The 20,557-nt window shown below is 34.1% G+C and overlaps 2 protein-coding genes across 5 annotated transcripts; one reads left to right on the top strand and one right to left on the bottom strand.

Annotated features, from left to right (window-relative positions):
- Positions 1-837: 837 nt before the first annotated feature.
- Positions 838-3,599, bottom strand: LOC116118308. 2 transcript variants are annotated; one of them, XM_031404295.1, is made up of 2 exons: positions 3,192-3,599; positions 838-2,414 (listed from the first exon to the last, which is right to left on the bottom strand). In XM_031404295.1, exons 1-2 carry the CDS (start codon positions 3,252-3,254, stop codon positions 1,314-1,316), a joined length of 1,164 nt encoding a protein of 387 aa, XP_031260155.1. In that variant the 5' UTR covers positions 3,255-3,599; the 3' UTR covers positions 838-1,313. The 2 variants fall into 2 exon arrangements, with proteins under 2 accessions (XP_031260155.1, XP_031260156.1); XM_031404296.1 differs by having other exon boundaries at positions 838-2,411.
- Positions 3,600-10,856: 7,257 nt separating this feature from the next.
- LOC116118288 (golgin candidate 6) lies at positions 10,857-18,170 on the top strand. Of its 3 annotated transcripts, none has more exons than XM_031404263.1 (20): positions 10,857-11,012; positions 11,097-11,155; positions 11,273-11,325; positions 11,606-11,733; positions 11,819-11,871; positions 12,150-12,296; positions 12,404-12,477; positions 12,572-12,641; positions 12,822-12,875; positions 13,036-13,131; positions 13,224-13,274; positions 13,352-13,438; positions 13,569-13,682; positions 13,776-13,847; positions 14,401-14,586; positions 14,743-14,846; positions 15,107-15,155; positions 15,384-15,449; positions 15,917-16,678; positions 17,329-18,170. In XM_031404263.1, exons 2-20 carry the CDS (start codon positions 11,123-11,125, stop codon positions 17,878-17,880), a joined length of 2,751 nt encoding a protein of 916 aa, XP_031260123.1. In that variant the 5' UTR covers positions 10,857-11,012; positions 11,097-11,122; the 3' UTR covers positions 17,881-18,170. The 3 variants fall into 3 exon arrangements, with proteins under 3 accessions (XP_031260123.1, XP_031260124.1, XP_031260125.1); XM_031404264.1 differs by having other exon boundaries at positions 10,932-10,950; positions 17,329-17,880; XM_031404265.1 differs by lacking the exons at positions 10,857-11,012; positions 11,097-11,155; positions 11,273-11,325; ... (1 more) ...; positions 11,819-11,871; positions 12,150-12,296 and having other exon boundaries at positions 12,433-12,477; positions 12,579-12,641.
- The last annotated feature ends 2,387 nt before the right edge of the window (positions 18,171-20,557 follow it).

Here is a 20,557-nt window from a genome sequence, read left to right as displayed (position 1 = left end):
CCGAACAGCATGTGCCAACTGATGCTTTTAGGAAATTTCTTAACTTCCCCAGGAGGGGCAGCACCAGACGACACAAACAGCAAAGAATAGTTAAAAGAAGGTTTAAAAGGAAAAAAAAAAAATTAATGTTGACAAATCAGGGGCAGTAGGGGAATCGGTGTCCTATTGAAGATTCTTTAATATTTTGGGTGCATGGTGGGACAATCTGATTAAGTATTCCACAACTAAGTTGCACAAATTGACCTTCTTCAATAGAAAGCCATGAACCAGTAAAATCCCACCATTCTTGATCAGAGACAAGTAAAATATCTTCCCCATCATTAAGGGTTAGGACTCTCAGGAGTCTCGACTGAGTCAGTTTCAACTCACATCCACAAGTCACAAAAATTAAGTAAAAAGGTGACCATTACTTCCTATCGAGCACAAGGCATATACCGGAAAAAAGTAAAAATGAAGAGCAAAGATGAGAAGGCAACAGAAATTTAGAAAAGAACAAACAAACATGATGATGATGAAGATTCTTCCAATANAAGTTGCACAAATTGACCTTCTTCAATAGAAAGCCATGAACCAGTAAAATCCCACCATTCTTGATCAGAGACAAGTAAAATATCTTCACCATCATTAAGGGTTAGGACTCTCAGGAGTCTCGACTGAGTCAGATTCAACTCACATCCACAAGTCACAAAAATTAAGTAAAAAGGTGACCATTACTTCCTATAGAGCACAAGGCATATACCGGAAAAAAGTAAAAATGAAGAGCAAAGATGAGAAGGCAACAGAAATTTAGAAAAGAACAAACAAACATGATGATGATGAAGATTCTTCCAATATCAGAGAAAGAATAAATCCGCATCACAATTAATAAAGATCCAGAAGAAATTAGATTTACAAAACTAGGAGTTAATAAGCAACACATATTTAAGAAGAATATACGATAAAAATTAGTTTGAGAAAGCAAAACTCCCATCCTAAAAAAAGGTGGGAAACGTCATTCTACTCCAGCAATTCGGGGATTAGGCCTTACTGACAACAGGCGGTAAGCTTGCCAAAGTCATCATTCTATTCTGCTCACAACAAGCTCTCCAGTGGAAAAATTGGATAACCTCCGAAACAAAGTAAATATACAAAGTTTCCCCTCAAAATCTAAGATCCCATTAATTTATCTATAAAGAATGACCTAGATTTCATCTGATATAAGGTATGCCTGTATTGAAACCTCACTGTCGTCACAACCAGCAATAGAGCCCACTAAGGTGCAAAAGCACAATCTCTAGACTATGTACAATGTAATCACATCACCAAATAAAATATTAGCCACCTTCTCTTTTGCAGTTGCCAGGCAAGAGATATTTGTAGTCCTCGGCATTGTTCAACAAATATGCAGGAAGATTAACTGCTGAATAAGAACGAGGTACAGGACCCATCTTCCCAATAATCTCCTGAAATGTATATTCTTCAGGAAGCATGTCAAATAGGTCAGCTCCATTGCATATTACATCTTGAATCCTTTTAGGGTTCAAGTAATGAGAAAACCTCACTCGGTCATAGTGGCTGTAGGCTTTCATCTTAAATATGAAATCACTGATATGACGGAAGCAAAAGCTACAATGCCATCCTGAATCTGACAAGAGGAGATCAGTTTGACGAAAGTGTGCATACCTAGTCTTACCCGAACGATATCTATGAACTGAAGCTCTCCAGCTCTTGCTGTCTAGATAATACTCAAAGGAGTACAAGTAGTTCCTCAGCTGAAGATGGAGGATAGGTGGAATATTATCACACCATCTCAGCAGATTAATCGTGTGGGCACTAGGTATCTCATCGACATCAGACATTATCAACAAGTCATCATCTTCTATCCCAGCTATTCTAAGAAGCTGGTCCAGTGCAACTCTTTGATATGCCTCTTCAACAAACGGGTTTTCACCTTTCTTAAACCTTCCCCCAATCATCCCATAAGTCAGCCGAGGCTCCACAAATTCAAATTTCTGCCGATTGCTAGAAAAAAGCAATGGTTTGGGTAAGCCAGTGAATGTGGAGTTTGACTCAAGAAGCACGAACTGAGTAATGTAAGGATACAATTCCTTCCATCGAATTGTAAGAATATCTACTTCATTACTGAACAACACTGCATCGAAGACTCTTCTCGGGGATTCACGAATTCCCCACCCATGAAGCTTGCAAAGAGTCTCTTGAGTCACATTTTCATTATAATAGTGCGGAATCACATTGAAGGGCTGTGGCGGAGATTCCCATATTGGTCTTAGGAAGTAGGTGATTTTCTGCCCATGCAAATAGACGCTAAAAATGAATAATGGGATAAACACAAACACAAAAAGATAGGTCTTCATATCCAATCCTCGAAACATACACCGAAGCCTTGACATGGTCAATGCTCCACGAGACGTCTGCTGCATATAAAAAACCAGACTTTCTAAGACACTTGATTAATATAAGTTCAAAGCTATAGAAACCTTAAAGAAAATAGTGATATGAAACCATCTATGCAGAGTATAGAACATTATCAACAACCAAAAAGTAAAACCAATAAAGTATAATCGGAAAAGGCAATTTAAACTTCAAAAGACCCAAAGCAAGTTCACATAGCTATATGATCCTGCTAACCAAAATAAGACCAGAGCAAAAATCAATATCGACAAAATTTTGCTTCTAAGAACACAAATTGAATGCTGTAAAACTTAAGTCAAAAACTTCCCTAAACCATTTATTTCCGTAAAAAAATTTAAGACATTATCCATAAAAAAGAAAACATGAACTCAAGTGGTTTCAATGTATCAACCATAGGTTAACAAAACCAGCAACCCAAACCCCAAAAACTATTAGTTTTAACGAAACATGAACCAAAAGCCACAAAACTGAAACACAAAGAAAAAGTAAATAAAAATTAAAACCAACAATAATCTAATTTCTAAGCAATTTACAAAACCAACCTCTGTAGGCTTCGATGGTCGTCATGAAAAGTGAAAACAACCAATTTCCATCAAACCAAAAAAAAAAAAAAAAAAATAGGGGAACAGCAAGCAGTAATAATAAAGCACAAAACACGTTTTTTCAATAATTTAAAACTAAAAAAACCCCGCAAACTAGAAGCTCGAAAACAAAGCAGAAATTCAAAAAATAACCAAAAATTTTTATTAAAAAAAAAGTAAAATGAAAAAGGCAAGTACCTCTCCGCAAACGTCTTCACATATATCATCAGTTTTTTTGGAATTATAGTACCCATCGGTCATGATTAAAATATCCCCAATTCTAATCACACTACAAAACCAAAATTGAACTCCTTAATCTCCGGTAAGTAATCAACCAATCTCTGCAAAAACCACAGGGATCGTTTAAGCCACCCCTAGATCAGAACCCCCTACAAAAGACCAAATTTTCTCAGAGAAAATCCGGCAAAGAAGAAAAACCCTCCACGGAAATACAACGATCTAAAATGCCCACCACTCTCTATATTTCTCTCCCCACAAACACACTTTGTAACGCTAATTATAGCCGTTTGGTTGTTTTCGCTCTTTCACCACATAACTCCTTTTCCCGAAATTTAGAAAACAAAACTCTCTCACACAAAATTTATAATAAAAATATCTCACAAATATTTCTTTTAAAAGAATTGTTTTCATGATCTAACGTTGAGGATGACGCCACGTGTGTTTTAGAAGACTTTAAGGAAACCAGTGCTAATCTGTCGTTGATTAAATGCAGTTAATCTACATATGACAACGAGCCGTTTTGTGTGGTTTCACCGGCGTACGTTAAAATTCTTCTTTGTAAACCAGTGAATTACCATAATGGGGTTAAACTGTTGGATGTTGAAGTAGATAGTTGAGGGTTATTTTTGTCAAACAATTGACGATTTTTCTCCCACGCGCAGTTTGACCTGGTCTTGCTACTTTTCTTTTGTTTTCTGCCTCTGTAAATACATGGTCGTTTGTTATACCGATAAATAGTTAAATACTTTTAACACTTTTTATTTATTTCTCCAATCACAACATTTTCAAATAATCTATTTTTAGATAATTTAAAGTTAATATTATTTTTTTGGTTGTATTAAAAGATAATCATATTTGCATTAGTACACCCAAAAAAGACTTTAGTTTAACTACAAAGTTCCTTTTTGTTGAGACGGTTTGAAATTGGTAAGAAGATTAAGAATAATAGCTTTATGGGTAAGTATCCAAATAGAACAGCAATTCAACTTTTTTTTTTTTTTTTTAATCAGGCTGTCATTCATTTTTTTTTTCTTTTTATATTCGGGATATTCTGATCAGTTTATGGACAGTTCAATTAATTTTTAAAATCTATTAAATATTTTATAAGTTAAAATAACCAAGTAAATAATAATATTATTATTGTAGTATATGACTCAAAGGTTATAACCCACCCAAAAACTTAAAGAAAATTAATAAAACTCTCGTATCGTCAAATCAACCCTTGAGATTAGCCATTCATCTTCTTAAATAATTAGAAGTCAATTTATAATAAATCGTGATAATTAGTTAATGACCTCGATCCATTAAAAACAAAAAGAATGTAGACGTCCCATTCCCGTATACATAAAGTAATTGAAAATTGAATTGAGGAGAAATATTCTGTGGAATGACATGCCATGTGTCGACCAAACATGCCTTCCCTATTTGATTTGATTTTATATAAAACGAGAGAGAACCTTTGATAACTAAACTCCACATGTAATGTTAAGAATCTTCATTTCTTTATTCTACTTTGCGAACCCAATTGCCCAATGTTTTGGACCTAGTTTTAATTATTCTTTTTTAATCCATCATTATTATATTAATTAATTCTCCTCTCATTTAAACGTATAAACCTATATCACCAAATCCTTTAAAGATTGAATTTTGAAAAGGGGAAAAAGATTCAAATTCTTCTTCTTCTTCATATTCTTTTTAAATTTTGATGTGAAGTTTAATCTATGTGGTTATATATGTGTGTGTGTCAATGTATGTGTGTGGTAAATTAGTAGGGTATGGATTCTCGACACATGTTCTACGACTAAATAGATTGAAGCACGTACTCTCGTTATGTGCTCTATGATTATGCATTTGTCCAGGTCGTATGACAAAGATAGAAGGAATTATTTTACATGTAAAGTTGTTAAAGACGGCTACAATAGTAAGGAACATAATCGAATTGCCAGCCATATCGCATAGCATTTTATAAGAGGATTGTTTCACTGTTAAGTCTCTATTAAAAGTGTTTTGTTAGACCATGTGTCTAATGATGTGAGGTTACTTCACGTGTAAAACCACTCGGGCAATAGTATAAATAGGAGTCTCCCACCCCAAATCAAGGATCCAAGATTTTTATTCTCTCAAATCTCAATAGCTAAGAGCAATTGTCTTTCTCGAGAGCAAATAGTTTTTTATAAACACATCAATAATATAACGTAAACGTAAGATTTACACATTACATCCGAATCACTTTGAAAACTGTTATTATCTATCATCTTTATTTATTTACTTGCATTATTATTATTATTATTATTATTGCTCATTGGTGTAGCATCATATTTCACAATCTCACGTAGATCTTTGTGCAAACTCTCTTAAAAGCGCACTTCTTCCAATTCTTGGTGCATAAAATCATAACGTGTGTGTATATATATATATATTAATTTTTAATATGATTTGATACTATTAATTTTAAGTAGTATCGCAATTTTTTTCTTCAAATTATATTTTAAAGAAATATATTATAAAAATTAAGAAATGTGCTTTAAGGGAATTGATTTAAAAAATTAGAAATATTTTTTTAAAAATGATATAAAACATTACAGCTGTACTGTAGGTGAAGCCTGTGGGGTGAGGTCACGTGCATGTTTTTGCCTTTTAATTGATGTAACATTAAAATTTTCTATTTGATTTATTGTCTTAAAAAAATGTCTCAAGATTTTATAATTAGGTGTTTAAACAATGATTGATTATGGAGTGATTAAATTATTAAAACCGTTTACTTGACAATAATTTGATTCTCCACAACGTGATAACTTATCATCTTTTCTTATACCATTCAATTTTTAATTTCAATTATATTATCAAATCTTTATTTAATTGGAAATCAAATTGATATAAAAAAGTTGACTTAATAATTTCCTCTCTCTACATAATAAAATACGTACAGTATTTCAAAATTATTCATAATCATATATAACAATTTATTTATATGTCCACTTGTATTAATAACACAACTCCATAATTAATCAATAATCAACCTAAATGGCCACTCCCCTATATTTAGCTTTACTTTTCTAATATTTATTCATGTAAGAGTTTATAATATATAAGAAAAAACACAAGAGTGTGAATAATTAACCTAAGTGGTCACTCACTTATTTAATTTTTTTTTTTATTTTGGGATTTTCTAATATCATTTTCATGTGTATTTATTTTTTAATTACTAAATTTATATTATTTTATATATTAAAGTTAAATCACAAAATCCAAAACGACAGGGTAGGAAAGAAAGCAAGTGTGAGAAGGCAGCTTCCTAGAAGCTTCGAGTGTGAATAAATAGAAAGGCTTTTTGGTTTTAGGGAAAAAACCAACAATACTTGTGAGAAAGGATTTTCTTAAAGCATATTCTCTGTGGAATGATTTATAATTTAATTTTTCTCTTCTTTTGGAAAATAGATATATTATCTTGAACAAATAGTTAATAATAAATGCATAAAAAATATGTGACTATTTATTTTTTAAAATTTTGAGTTATTTTGGGTAAGTATTTTATGAGGTGTGTGATTTATGATTTCAAAAGAATTTTTAAAATCTAATAATAGAATTTGGGTTGCGTCCTACTTTGGTAAAAGGTGATTCACCATATACTATTTGTAAGATTTGCTAAAATTGGGGGGTTCTATATAATTTTAAGTTGGGTTGAAATCTCTTTTCCAAATATTTATCAAACTATTTCACAATACAATACTGGAGAGGGTAACGTAACCGGATGATTATGTAACTTGATAACTTTGATAGTTAACGTGAGTGATGAAATTGGTTGAGCTGAAATGCGGGAAATCTCACCTAGATGCTCAAACTCTTGTCAAAATTTGGGAGTCGTCCACCAAACTGATAAGAGAGTCTTCGTCCTCTTCTTTTTGTTCTTCCCATTCAGACTCCTGTCAAGACTCAAGACTTCGACTCCCTTCATTTACATATACGTTTTCAAAAATTTATTTGCTTTAATATTTCTTCTATTTCCTTACATCCACTGGTTATCTAATCACAATTTATAAGATATTTTTTGTCAGCCTTGACAAGAATATTTTTTAACAATAATTAACTTTGTCGTGTTCAATACACTTGAATAGTTGCTAAGAGCATAACGTTTAACTGTTTGGGAGCATTTGGTGTCCGTAATGTTTTATTACTGAAAATATAGGATTACCTTGAAGATTAAGGGGATTGTTATATTATATATGTTTGGTTAGATTAGTTTATATAAATAATTAATATGTTTGGTTGGGGGAATAAAATAATTATGGGAGAGCCTTTTACTAAATTGCCACTATTTTATTATTTACATTATTATTTTTAACAATCTACATTTGAAAGTTTAGCTAAAACATCACAACCACAATAAAAGTTTAAAATAACAAAATACCTCCAGCTGTCTAAGAAGGTTGTCGGTTGCCGTCGTACGTCGATTTGGTCACTTCTGGCCATATCCATGGCTATAAACGTTCATATCAATGGATCTGGCCCTTTACAAATCGGTTCACGATCAACCAAATTTGGCCAGTCATGCACCGTTTCGATGACTGCCGGCGGTGGTGGTTGACGGCCGACAATAGTCTTGGGTGGCTAGGGTGTTTTTGGTGGTATTCATGTAAATAGTTTTCAAAAATAAGGGCATTATTGTCCACAAATTTAATTAATCATGGGTAAAATGGTAAAAATTAAGATTAATTTATGTAAAATGAGGGACATTTTTGTCCAAAAAAAAAATTTATGAGATTACAAAAGTCATTTTACACAATTGGGTTAATTGTTATTTGATAGACACGAGGACATTTGTGTTTGAAATGTTAATTAATTAAGGATAAAATGGGAACAAAAATTAAATTACCCAGTAATCTTAAAATACCATTATTTCAATTGGTAATCAGATTACTCGCAAAATTATCTACAGTAATCACTGTTAGTATTAGAAAATTACTGAAATCTTTTATTACCTAAAAACAAAACAACGTAATGTTGGATTAAAAAATAAATTACCAAAGTAATTTTTCATTACTACTAACCAAACAGCCCCTTTAAGTATTCAATATTCATGTTGTCATCAAGTATGTTAAATATCGTTGTTTACTCATGAAAATGATTTTTTTTTTTTCTTGATAAGAATTGTATTCGTTCACATCCACTTAATTTCTAATCACAATTTATAGGATATTTGGAAAATATATAATTCAAATCAATATTTTTTGTATTATTAATCGACTTTTGCATATTCAAACAAAATTACCTTTCAACGATAACTAATTTTGACGTGTTCGATAGACTTGATAATAACATCATTGTTAACAGCTATAAAACTCCAATAACTCCATAATCATGTCACTATCAAGCATGTTAAATATCCTGGTTTACTTGTGAATATGATGTTAAGAATTGATAATTTTATTTTTTTTTTGTGATAAAAATGTGACTAGCTAATGCAAAATTTCACCAAATCATCAATTAAATAACATATCATATTCTTGTTTAAGTATTTCATCTTTCTTTTAAACCTCATTTAGTTCCCAATTTTTTTTTTAATTAAATCCATTTTATGAAGATAAATGAAAAATAAAAGTAGATGCCATTTGTTTTTATAATCAGTTTGTGTAACATCTTTATTGTAGCAAGAAGCAGATAGTGGACATTGGGAATTAAGCCTGCTAACATGTTTCCAACTTTTGGCTTTCTTTTGATCTTTGATTGTGTCACTAATAATTTAATATACGACTTGAAAGAATTATTTTGTTTTTTTCTCTTTTGTCTGCTAATTATATGGATATTTGCCTGAGCCATATGGCTATAGTGGCCACCCTGTTTTTCCATTAAACAATTTCTCTTTCAATAATTCCTATTTTAATCAATTCCACCTCTATGTTATGTACAAACATTGTTGACATGTAGGGTCTACATTATTATTTAGTTACTCTTAAGATTAAAGATATTAAAACCATTTTAATAATGTATTCTTATTTTTATTTTTTTTTAACAATATTAGAAAGTGCTCCTATCAAATGCTATGCCAAAAAAAAAAAAAAAAAAGAAAGGGAAGAAGCTATAACACTATGTCAGGTTGCAACTTTTGTGGATGTCCCCGAAACGGCACATTTCGAAGAATTCCTTTATGAATCTATGACTTCAACGCTTGTGATAGAGCACACCGTGTCGGTGGGGATTTGTGGTAAAGACGATAACGTGCTTTTTTGCCCCCTTTCAATGTTTCCTTTGCTCGACCATGAGAGAATAGAAATCTCAATGCCTATTGTTTTCGCCAGAAGATTACAGACTGAATGGATAATTTGAGGATAATGTCAAGGCATATGTTCGTGTCATGCCAAATAGCTCATCACGAGCAAGGCTAGCAAACGAATGTAATTGGCCGATAAACGGATAAGCAAAGCTTAGCGCTTATACAATCGATCTTACCAAATGCATCCTTGGCTAGTTTTGGTAAGGACGTTTCCGCCCTTTGCTATGCCCTTCCTCCTTGGGGGGACAACTAATTATCTTTTTTATTCGCCCATTGCCCTAATTAGATTTTCTATTTGGCAGTTTTCCTAATTAGATTTATTGCCCGTTGTTAAATTTTTATTTTTTTTTGTCCTCTATTTTAAATTAGCATAACACAATATTAACACGATATATATACAAAATGGACAGGACATAATTTTATGTTTCCATTAATATTAGCTAGACAGAAAAAAAAAAAAAAAAATTGACCCACTTGACATCTTTATGGTGTATTTAGTTTTAAGACAGTAATCAGTAAGAATGAAAGCATTCCAGTCTATAACTATACGATTGCTTTTAGGATTTTGCCTTACGGCATTGATATTACGTTTAGTAATGGTGAAAATTCTGGGCCTGGCCCAACTTTGTGAACTAATTAGACCCACCAAAAGTCTAATTTTGATCTGGCCAGTTGTTCAAAAGAGGAAACATACATAACACATATTTTGAACAATACCTTGTGATGTTCTAAAATCATAACCATGACTAATGGTTATGATATCGCTTAGCTGTGTTCGAAATCAAAGTCCATATGAAGCTCTACAATCTTTGAAATTTTTGATAATTAGAAAGCTCTCGTTGAACCCTACTATCTTGGAAATTTTGATAATCTAGAAAGCTTCCGTCCAACCCTACAATCTTGAGAATTTCGATAATCCATAAATCCTTCAACCTTGCTTTGTGTTCGAAATTGAAGCCCTTGTCAAACTCTATAATCTATAATTTTTTGATCTCGCTTTACAAAGTTGAAGTAGAAATTGGAATCACTTGTGACAAATCTTGCATGGGTGGATGTTATCATTATATCGTACAACTTCTGGGTTCTGGCTATAATATCAGTTGTTAAGATTGAACTTTCTTTTATTGTCCAATTAATGTATGAAAACATGACTGATATACTATTCAAAATAAAAAAAATTAATTTTTTGATTTCAGTATAACTTTTTAGTAATGTTTTCAAGAAGCATTTCACTGAACATCTTTATTTCAAATAATATTCAATATGTAGATGAACAAAAAAGTGACTGAAATTTTACTTAAATCTACAAGGCCCAAAGACGTGGCCCATTAGTTGTCCCTGCCAATTCCTTTGAAAAGCAAGAATTTACGTGATTAAAGGTTTCTTGCCACTGACTGTAACGAAACTCGTGTAACTCTACTTCGTCCTCATCAATCAGTGTTTCTGGTCAAATACCTCCAAACTTTATAATCCTCCATTCAAAATCCTCGTGATCCAATTTCAGATCGGTACGCTATCAACTTCTTTCCATTTCGTTGATAACTGTTCTTTTTTTAGGGTTTTAATTTCTAATTTTGTAATTTTTTCCACAGTTAAATTTTTTAATCCAGCTGTTGGAATGAAGAAGATGGATTTGGTTTCCGGTTACAAGGTTTGATTTCTTTTTTTAAAGTCTTTTCTTTGTTGATGAATGTGTCGAGTAATGGAATTTGGATCTTTTGGTAAATGTGTATGTTACTTTGTGATTGATTAGCTTGTTCTTGTGCAGGGGGTTGTTGGGCTCGTTTTTGGCAATGAAAATTCTGCTTCGGATGAGGATAGGTAAAGTAGTCGTGTTATGTTTATTACAGTTTTTTGAACGTCTGGGATTATGTTGATGCAACTCAAACATGATTTAGGACAATCTAGTCAGTTTGAAATTAGACAAGTTTAGGTGCATAATGCTATACTAGTTTTGAAAAACAACCTTTTTTTAGCCAACAGTAGTGGGAAGAACTCCCACTCTGTTGGTCTTCTTCGGAAAGGCTTTTGTTTTGTCACTTTTTTTCCTATTTTATCTTCATATTATATGTGTACCTAATGAACTGTGTGATATCAATAGTTACGTCGAGCGCTTGCTCGACCGTATTAGCAATGGTGTACTGGCAGAGGACAGGAGGTCAGCAATGACTGAGCTTCAGGCAATTGTGGCAGAAAGTAGAGCTGCCCAGCTAGCATTTGGAGCTATGGGTAAGTGTTTCACTCTAGGTTCGGGAGAATTATATACATGGTTTCTGTTTCTTATTGTTGGTTATAACAAACTACTTTGTTGCAGGCTTTCCTGTAATTATGGGTGTCTTAAAGGAAGAACGGGATGATGTTGAAATGGTATTGAAGATTCTCTCCCCTATTTCTTCTCTATCTTTTTTCTCTTAACCCCCTCCCTTTTAATTTTAAAAGTTTAAGTAGAAAGCTTTCTTTATAAGAAAACAGAGGGGCATGATGGGATTACAGGCCTGAAGTGGCTTTCAGTAAAAATATGGATTTTGTCTTTTTTTCTTTTCCCTATTTCAGCTATCATTATAGATTTTCATTCTGATGAACTGGTTTCTTTACTTCATTTCTTAGTGAAAATGACATCGAATTTGTCCATTTCTTTTGTGCAGGTTCGAGGTGCCCTAGAAACACTTGTTAGTGCTTTGACTCCTCTTGATCATGTAAAAGTGCCAAAGAATGAGGTTCAGCCAGCTTTAATGAATACTGATTTGCTCTCCCGAGAAGCAGAAAGCATTTCTCTTCTTTTAAGTTTGTTGGTGAGTTTTTCTATGTAGATTTGGAACGTTTGACATGTTACTGGATCATACTTTCTGTCTTTAGTGGCTGATTTGTTTTCTTTTCCTTTTCTTCGGTGCTTTTGCAGTCAGAGGAAGACTTTTATGTAAGATATTACACTCTTCAAATTTTGACAGCACTTCTCACAAATTCTCCTAATAGGTATGATTTAAAGAGCAAATGTTTTTCTTCTGTATCTCGACTTTTGGATTTTTTTTAGCTATGCTGGAGAGACTCTTGCTGAGTTCCTCTTCAGGTTACAGGAAGCCATTCTGACCATTCCTCGTGGTATAACTCGGTTGATGGATATGCTTATGGATCGTGAGGTAAAAATCTTTTATCTTTTTGTAATACATTTACTTCTGATGATTTAATTGTTAAATAAATTTTTGCCACATGAACTTGCTAAGGGAAACTTTGAAATAATGTTGATTGTTTTATAATGTTTATTGTTACTGAACCGATGCTTTTCTAGTTTGTGATTATGGTTATGGTTTACTTTATAGGTGATACGAAATGAGGCCTTACTACTACTCACTTACTTGACCCGTGAAGCTGAGGTGAGCTTTTCCAACACATTATTATCTTTTCCTTGCATCTCTTTGAGAAAAGGCTTTTTCTTCTATTATGTATATTTACAGTGATCAGATATGATCCGAATGAGCTTAAGCACCTAATGTGTTTAGCTTCTTTCTAACTCATGATGTTCTATGTTTATAGGAGATTCAAAAAATAGTGGTTTTTGAAGGTGCATTTGAGAAAATTTTTAGTATTATTAAAGAAGAAGGAGGTTCAGATGGTGGTGTTGTTGTGCAGGTATTTCATAACTAGTCTTTCCTCTAATCATGTTAAAAGTACCTGCTCTAATAATGTGATATTACTGATACTAATATAATATCACTGCTCAGGATTGTCTTGAGTTATTGAACAATCTTCTCCGTAGCAATGCATCTAATCAGGTAAGTAGCCTCAGTTTTAATGACGTCCAGGCCTTACATCTCTCCCTGCTACTAATTTTGTTGTGTATGTGTTTTAGATACTGCTGAGGGAGACCATGGGCTTTGACCCCTTATTATCAATTTTGAAGCTACGAGGAAGTGCATACAAGTTTACCCAACAAAAGGTTAGATACTCAGATGTTTGTAGTTCAATGTGGTTGTTGCTACTTTTAGATGCTGCAGATTCTTGGATGTGTTATCGCAAACCTTACCAGAGATTTCTTGTTGTCCTTGGAACAATCACCATGCCAGTAGACAATTAATCTACTCAGTGCATTAGAAACCATCAATTTGCTGATGATGGGAGGTTCGGAGACTGATCCTGGAAAAGATTCTAATAAGCTGACCAATAAGACAGTTCTAGTTCAGGTTTGTTATGAATTATTTATGCTCAAATTAATGCCTTAGTTGGTTGCTAACATGACAATATTTTATTTTTTATTTAATGGTTGATGTTTGTAGAAAAAAGTGTTGGATCATCTTCTAATGTTGGGTGTTGAGAGCCAATGGGCTCCTGTAGCCGTGCGATGTATGGTAAGACAGCTTTTTTTTTGTTTTTGGTTTTTTGCCTTTGTCATCTTCATCTCTGTTTTTTTCCCGCTCTGTGAGACAATTTTTCAAGACTTATTTATTTCTCTTTTACTAGTTATTTGCATAGTTTAATTTAAAAGAATAGAAGAACTGATTAGTACCATATATTTGGTCCTTTATCCCTTCTTTCAATTCAAATGGGAATGGAAATTCGAAAAGTTAAGAATGCATTCACAAATGAATGATTGATTGAGTTAGAAACCTCATTTTTAAGAATAGCAAGGCGTTTTATCCTTGACTTATCAAGAATCACTCTTGTGAGGTCTTCCACCTCACCTTCCCATAATTTGTGAACTGATATAATGTTGATTAAAATGTGCATTTTTTTAAATGGTGTGGTATCATTTTTAAGATTGACTTTAATGGATTATACATATCCTCATAGTTGTATAGATGTCTTGTTTCTTGTTTTTGGCCTCTTACTATCATTTTGCAATAGTTGTTTGAATTGGCTGTTATGTGCTTATTCACTTATAAATGTTATTCATTTTGTCAGGCATTAAGGTGCATTGGTGATTTGATTACTGCACATCCCAAGAATCTTGATGCCCTTGCAAGCAAAGTTCTTGGTGAGGAGCAACAAGTAGAACCTGCTCTGAATTCTATTCTTCGAATCATTTTACGGACTTCTAGTATGCAAGAGTTTTTTGCTGCTGACCATGTTTTTAGGAACTTTTGTGAGGTTGCTATTGTCTATTTGCTTTGTACTTTTCATTGTTTATTATGTTTTTGACTTTTGTGGTCATTTTTCATTCATATATACAGGTTAGAATCTTGCAATGAAATACACCTATCTTTCTTTATAATCTTACTCCAATCTTTCTTGTTGTTTGCTCAGAAAAATCTTGATGGCCAACTAATGTTAGCATCCACATTAATTCCTCAACCTCAGTCAATGAGTCATGCTCCTTATGAGGAGGATGTGCACATGTCATTTGGAAGGTTTGCTCATTACAAATGTTCATTGCTTCTTCTTATTTTAAAAAAAAAAAAAATTCTTTATGGTCTTTTCTTTTCTATACACTAGTGTATTTTTGAACTGCAACTTTAATGATGTGTAAAAGTTAAATGTCTTCATTGAATACACACACACACACACACACACACACATACATATTGTTATTATTTTTTATTTCATATTGGTTTTTGGCTAGAAGTCCTACTTTTGGTGACTCATCTTATGAGAATTACTTACATGGCAGCATGTTGCTACGTGGTCTTACATTGGGTGAAAGTGATGGTGATCTTGAGGTAACGCAATTCTTTGAGTATTTTTTTTTTTTTTTTTTTTTTTTTTTTTTTTTTTTTTTTTTTTTACTTTTGATCAAGAACACAATGTGCAAATATTTTTGATCATCATAGCCGTGCAGTGATTGATCGACATTGATCTGTGGCACATAGAACCCAAGATATATTTCTAAGATATATTTCTTGATGCTTACTGTGTGAGAAGAATCCAGCTAATATTGTGAATTGCAGGCTTGTTGCAGGGCTACTAGTGTTCTTTCTCACATACTGAAGGACAATATGCAATGCAAGGAAAGGGTATGCTATAACAGTTATTTTTGTTATGACTAAAATTAAATATACAAAGTTGGGATCCAACTGATGCGGTTGATGACATGTCAACATTATATTAATTATAGGGAAGTAAATCTTTTTTTCACATCAATATATAGTTAAATGTGGTACTGACACATCATCAGCCACATCACTTGGGATATGAAGTTGGGATTTGATAGTGATTGTCAAGATATTAAGCATATTTGAAACTGGCACTTTGAAAATTTGCGGAGAATTTTTTACCTAACCTAGCAATGAGGCTCTAAAACTGCCCCCTTTTTTTAAGGTGTAAAATATTTGATTTATTTGTTTAGTTACAAAAGAAAATCGGAACATAAATCATTGGATCTTATTAAATAGCTGGTCAGTTAACTGTACATTCTATTTCAGTTCCCTTCTTTCTACCCTTCTCTTTTCCCTATTATCTAATTTGAGGGGAGCATTTGCAGGTTCTACAAATTGAACTTGATGCACCCACACCATCCTTGGGAGCTGCAGAGCCACTAATGCACCGTATGGTGAAATACTTGGCTCTTGCCTCTTCCATGAAAAATAAAGATGGGAATTCTGGTGCTGCAGGGTTTGTTCAACTGATTATATTGAAATTGCTCGTCACCTGGCTAGCAGATTGCCCAAATGCAGTGAATTGCTTCCTTGATTCTCGCCCTCACCTAACATATCTGCTTGAGCTGGTGGCAAATTCATCTGCAACTGTGTGCATAAGGGGGCTGGCAGCGGTTCTCTTGGGAGAGTGTGTTATTTATAACAAGTCCAGTGACAGTGCGAAGGATGCTTTTTCCATTGTTGATTCTGTAAGCCAGAAAGTTGGGCTTACATCATATTTTCTGAAGTTTGATGAGATGCAGAAAAGCTTCCTTTTTACTTCTGTGAATACAACCCAATCCCATAAACCTTTGACAAGATCAACTGCTGCTAGTATGGCGGAGATCGAAGATGTTGATGAGAATGATTTGCCTGATAAAAAGAATGAAGATCATCCAAGTCTCTCATTAATGTTTGATGTGAATTTTGTTAATTTTATCAAGAGTCTGGAGGCGGATATCAGAGAAAAAATTGTAGATGTTTATAGTCGTCCGAAGAGTGAGGTTGCAGTGGTGCCTGCAGAACTGGAACAGAAGAGTGCAGAGAATGACAAGGACTATATCATAAGACTGAAAGCATTTGTGGAGAAGCAGTGTTCTGAGATACAGGTATTGTTGTTTTAACAGGTCATTTGAATGTGTAACTACTACTGAGCTGGAAATGCCTTTGTGTTTGTGAGGGATGTTTTATGGACCCTAAGAAACCTTTAGAAATATTATGGTGGCTCAGAAAAAAATAGTAATTTCTAGAGCAGATCGGGTTAAGTTATTCCTGCCTGATCTTCTCAACCTAATTCTGTCTTTATACTGGCAAAATAACGAAGTGCTCTGAAAGTATAATAAAGCTACACTCCACTGGATTCAACTTAGCTCACCTTAAGAAGAAGAAAATGTGCCACTAGATAATAGTACAGATAAATTAACCATTAAAAATATCTCCAAGTGGAAGCATATACTGCCACAAATTAATTAGTCTGTTGACTATCCTAACCCGCTTAGGCACTTTATTGGTTAGATGGTAACTTCATGGCCTCAGTTTGGTTGCTGTGGCTGGTCACTTTTGATGATGTAGGTTCTCATCATGTTTAAAGTCTTTGATCTAGATTTTTTTTATGACTCTTTGTTCTTTAATTATGTTTAATTATCATTCTTAGATTTTATTATGTAGTGTCTTTTTTATTTACAACGATTATTGGTCACACAAAGTATTATACATCTTGATGTGGGATAAAGCTGTGTTCTGTTTTTTTCATTTGTAGAAACTCCTTGGTCGGAATGCAAGTCTGGCGGAGGACCTGACTAAGGCAGGTGGGAGTTATTCTTCCCAACTTGAGCAAAGGGCTAGTGGGGCCTCAGAGAGAGTCCAAACAGAGACACTCCGGAGAGATCTTCAAGAAGCATCTCAACGGTTAGAGACTCTGAAGAACGAGAAAGCCAAGATCGAATCTGAGGCATCGATGTATCAGAATTTAGCAGCAAAGATGGAATCTGATTTAAAGAGTCTGTCTGATGCCTACAATAGTCTTGAACAGGCCAACTTCCATCTGGAAAAAGAGGTGAAAGCTTTGAAGAGCGGAGGAAGCTCAGTCTCTCCCGATGTTGAGGCGATAAAGGCAGAAGCTAGGGAAGAAGCCCAGAAGGAGAGCGAGGCAGAACTGAATGATTTGCTAGTGTGCCTTGGGCAAGAGCAGAGTAAAGTGGAAAAGCTGAGTGCAAGATTGTTGGAGATGGGGGAGGATGTGGACAAACTACTTGAAGGAATTGGAGATGAAATGGGACTGCCTGACGATGAGGAAGAAGAGGAAGACTGAGAGCACTCTCATTTTTAAAGTATTAAGTTTGAAGTCACTGAACCATCTTCTTCCATTCGACTCACCTTGTACATTTCTGAGTGAATTGTACAGTTCTTTTATTGTCCAAGATAATGACCCTTTGGATTAAACTAACCTTCTCAATTGGGTTTAAATTATCATTCCTTGAGACTGCTGGGTTATCTGATCTTGCTGTTACCATTTTGGAGGTGTTTTTTCGGTGTAAGAGAATTGGGAAAGTGAAAAAAAGGAGTTAATGATTTATCTTATCTTTTTGCAGTTCTTCATTGTCTTAATTGTAATTGCTTAACTGGGTGACCTCAAGAACTTGAGTTATAATCTTGCATTGGACATTAAATAGATCAAAAAACAGGTTTGATTTTGACAGACAGCAAATTTTACGTAATGAAAAAGATGAACGTAAATGGTGAGCTAGCTATTTTACTACAACACTCAACAGAGCTGTTTCAACAGAACAATATTTTTGCCAAGCAGCTAATTGTAACAAGTGCAGAAGCGAAGAAGTGAGAACAACTAAAAGCATTTCCCTCCAGTGACGTTGTCTTAAAATTTTGGAAAAAATAAAATCCTGCACATGGAGCCCAAACTACAAGAAATCTGGTGGATTTCTGTACATTTAGGGGTGTTTATCTAAGGTTATGAACTTTAAAATTAAGTCAATCTATTTGTTATAACTTTTTGGGGTTTATAAGTTGGATATATAAGCAAAAAATAAAAATAAAAATAAAAAATAAGTTAGAGGATTTTTTTTTTTTTTTTTTTCTTATAAGCACTCTGTTTATAAGTTAGTTTGACTAAATATATTATCACATTATCTTTATTTAATTTTAAAATTCTATAATAATGTACATTTATTTTTATATTTCAAACATGTCATATTATTATAGTACCTTTTTTAATTATTTTAATAATAAAATATGTTCTTCCGTAAGGACAACCAATATTCTGAAAACCGGACCGGACAATGACCTGTTCAAGGGTCCGATTTTCGGTTTGACCGGTTGGATCGGTCGGTTGGACCGTATTCTATAAAATTCTTTTAGTCCCTAAATGTTTGAAATTAATCAAAAACACTCCTATAATACTCTCTTAAGGTTTGAAATCTGTCTAAAACACCCCTGTCGCTCGAAGATTTTGGTGAGTGGTGGCGGCAGCGACGATCGACGGCCAATCGAAGCTGGAATCTTGGGGCTTTTGATGTGTAGGTGTCGGCGACTCTGATGATGGTGCTAGGGAGTTCCATCGGCGTCAAAACTCGTTGGAATCAACAAAAAAAATCCGACATCGCGTAAAATTTAGGTGGACGGCGAGCGACGAAGGCTAGACAACAGCCACTGAAAATGGATGAGTTTGGTCGTGGAGATGCCGTCACGTTGAATGGGGGTGTTTTCTCTGTCGAACGATGTCGGAATTCGACGGGATGGAGCTGCGATTGGATCGCGACTCAACAGTATTTCGACGGTCCAACCGCGGCTCAATCCGGTTTAATGGTAAATGCCGGTTTTTACAATATATTGGACCGAAAATACCACCGGTTGTTAGTCGAATTGGTCCGACAGGACGGTCCGATCCGGTTTTCAAAACACTGAGGACAACCAAAAAGTTTAGAAATGACAAATAACCCCTTTCCGTCCAGATCTGTTGGTGAATTCCGTCCATAGTAACAAAAAAACTAAAACGCCCTTATTATTTTTTTTTTTCTCCTCTTTTCTTCTTCCCTTTTCTCCTCCACCGCTTTATATACATCTCCTTCTCCAAGATTTCAGCTTTTCATCTCCATCGAACTCCCCCTCCCCCATTGCGACTTGTACCAATTTTTGTTCAGTCTTGATTTCACAGTTCCCAGATGTATTGGATGCTTGATAATGGCAAAGTAATCGGTCAAACCAAGAACCTTAACATCAACAGGAGCATTAAACACCCAACCATGCTTGTCTTCATCAATTTCTCAAGCAAATTACTATAGTTCTTGAAAACCTTACTTCCCGGTCCAAAACCGTGTCCCAATTCCCCTCCTGCCTTCTTCGGAGAATACATCTGATATAGTTTCATGAGTGGTGTCACGCACAGCCTTATTCAGGGCATCCCCCTTCAATGGATCCAACTGCCCCTTGTAATGAAACAACTGACGAACCGCCGCTGAATGTCCGTGCATTTCCCTTCTGAACTCCACACCAAACTTTCCCACTACATATTTAATCAATATCAGCACCTACAAAATTATTAGAAAATCTCCACTTCAATTGCCACTTTTATTAATTTGGGGTCAAGGTCGAAGCAGGAGATTAATGGTGGCATGAAGAGGCTTGGAGAATAAAGTTAAGATTAATTTTTAAACCCATTATCAACTCCATCACTCACTGCCACTGGCACAATCGAATTATATTTGTTTTTACGGTAGTAATTATATGAAAGAATGAAAGCAAAGCATAAATAGCGTTGGAGCAAAGCTTTTCTAAACGGAAACAATGTTGTGCTATTGTTAGTTTAAGTTTAGACTCAGGCTTTTGCATGCTATCCTGACGTGCCAATTTAATAACATGCCATGTACTTCATCAGCAGTACATTCTAAAAATAATCTAATCTTATTTTTGAGATGCAAGTATGTCAGAAGACGCCAACGAAATTTCATATGAAAGCGGTCTGAAGCTTAAAG

The sequence above is a fragment of the Pistacia vera genome, unplaced genomic scaffold (assembly GCF_008641045.1).
Source record: "Pistacia vera cultivar Batoury unplaced genomic scaffold, PisVer_v2 Contig840, whole genome shotgun sequence".
NCBI classification, from domain to species: domain Eukaryota; kingdom Viridiplantae; phylum Streptophyta; class Magnoliopsida; order Sapindales; family Anacardiaceae; genus Pistacia; species Pistacia vera.
This window is presented reverse-complemented; position numbering and strand designations above follow the sequence as displayed.

Excerpts from the sequence above, each read along its gene's own strand:
- LOC116118308 (XM_031404295.1), bottom strand. The coding sequence starts at position 3,254 with ATGACCGATGGGTACTATAATTCCAAAAAAACTGATGATATATGTGAA. Across the intron at positions 2,415-3,191 it reads GTGAAGACGTTTGCGGAGAG|CAGACGTCTCGTGGAGCATT; the intron begins GTACTTGCCTTT and ends TTTTATATGCAG.
- LOC116118288 (XM_031404263.1), top strand. The coding sequence starts at position 11,123 with ATGAAGAAGATGGATTTGGTTTCCGGTTACAAG. Across the intron at positions 12,297-12,403 it reads CTCTTCTTTTAAGTTTGTTG|TCAGAGGAAGACTTTTATGT; the intron begins GTGAGTTTTTCT and ends GTGCTTTTGCAG. Across the intron at positions 14,587-14,742 it reads TTTTTAGGAACTTTTGTGAG|AAAAATCTTGATGGCCAACT; the intron begins GTTGCTATTGTC and ends TTGTTTGCTCAG.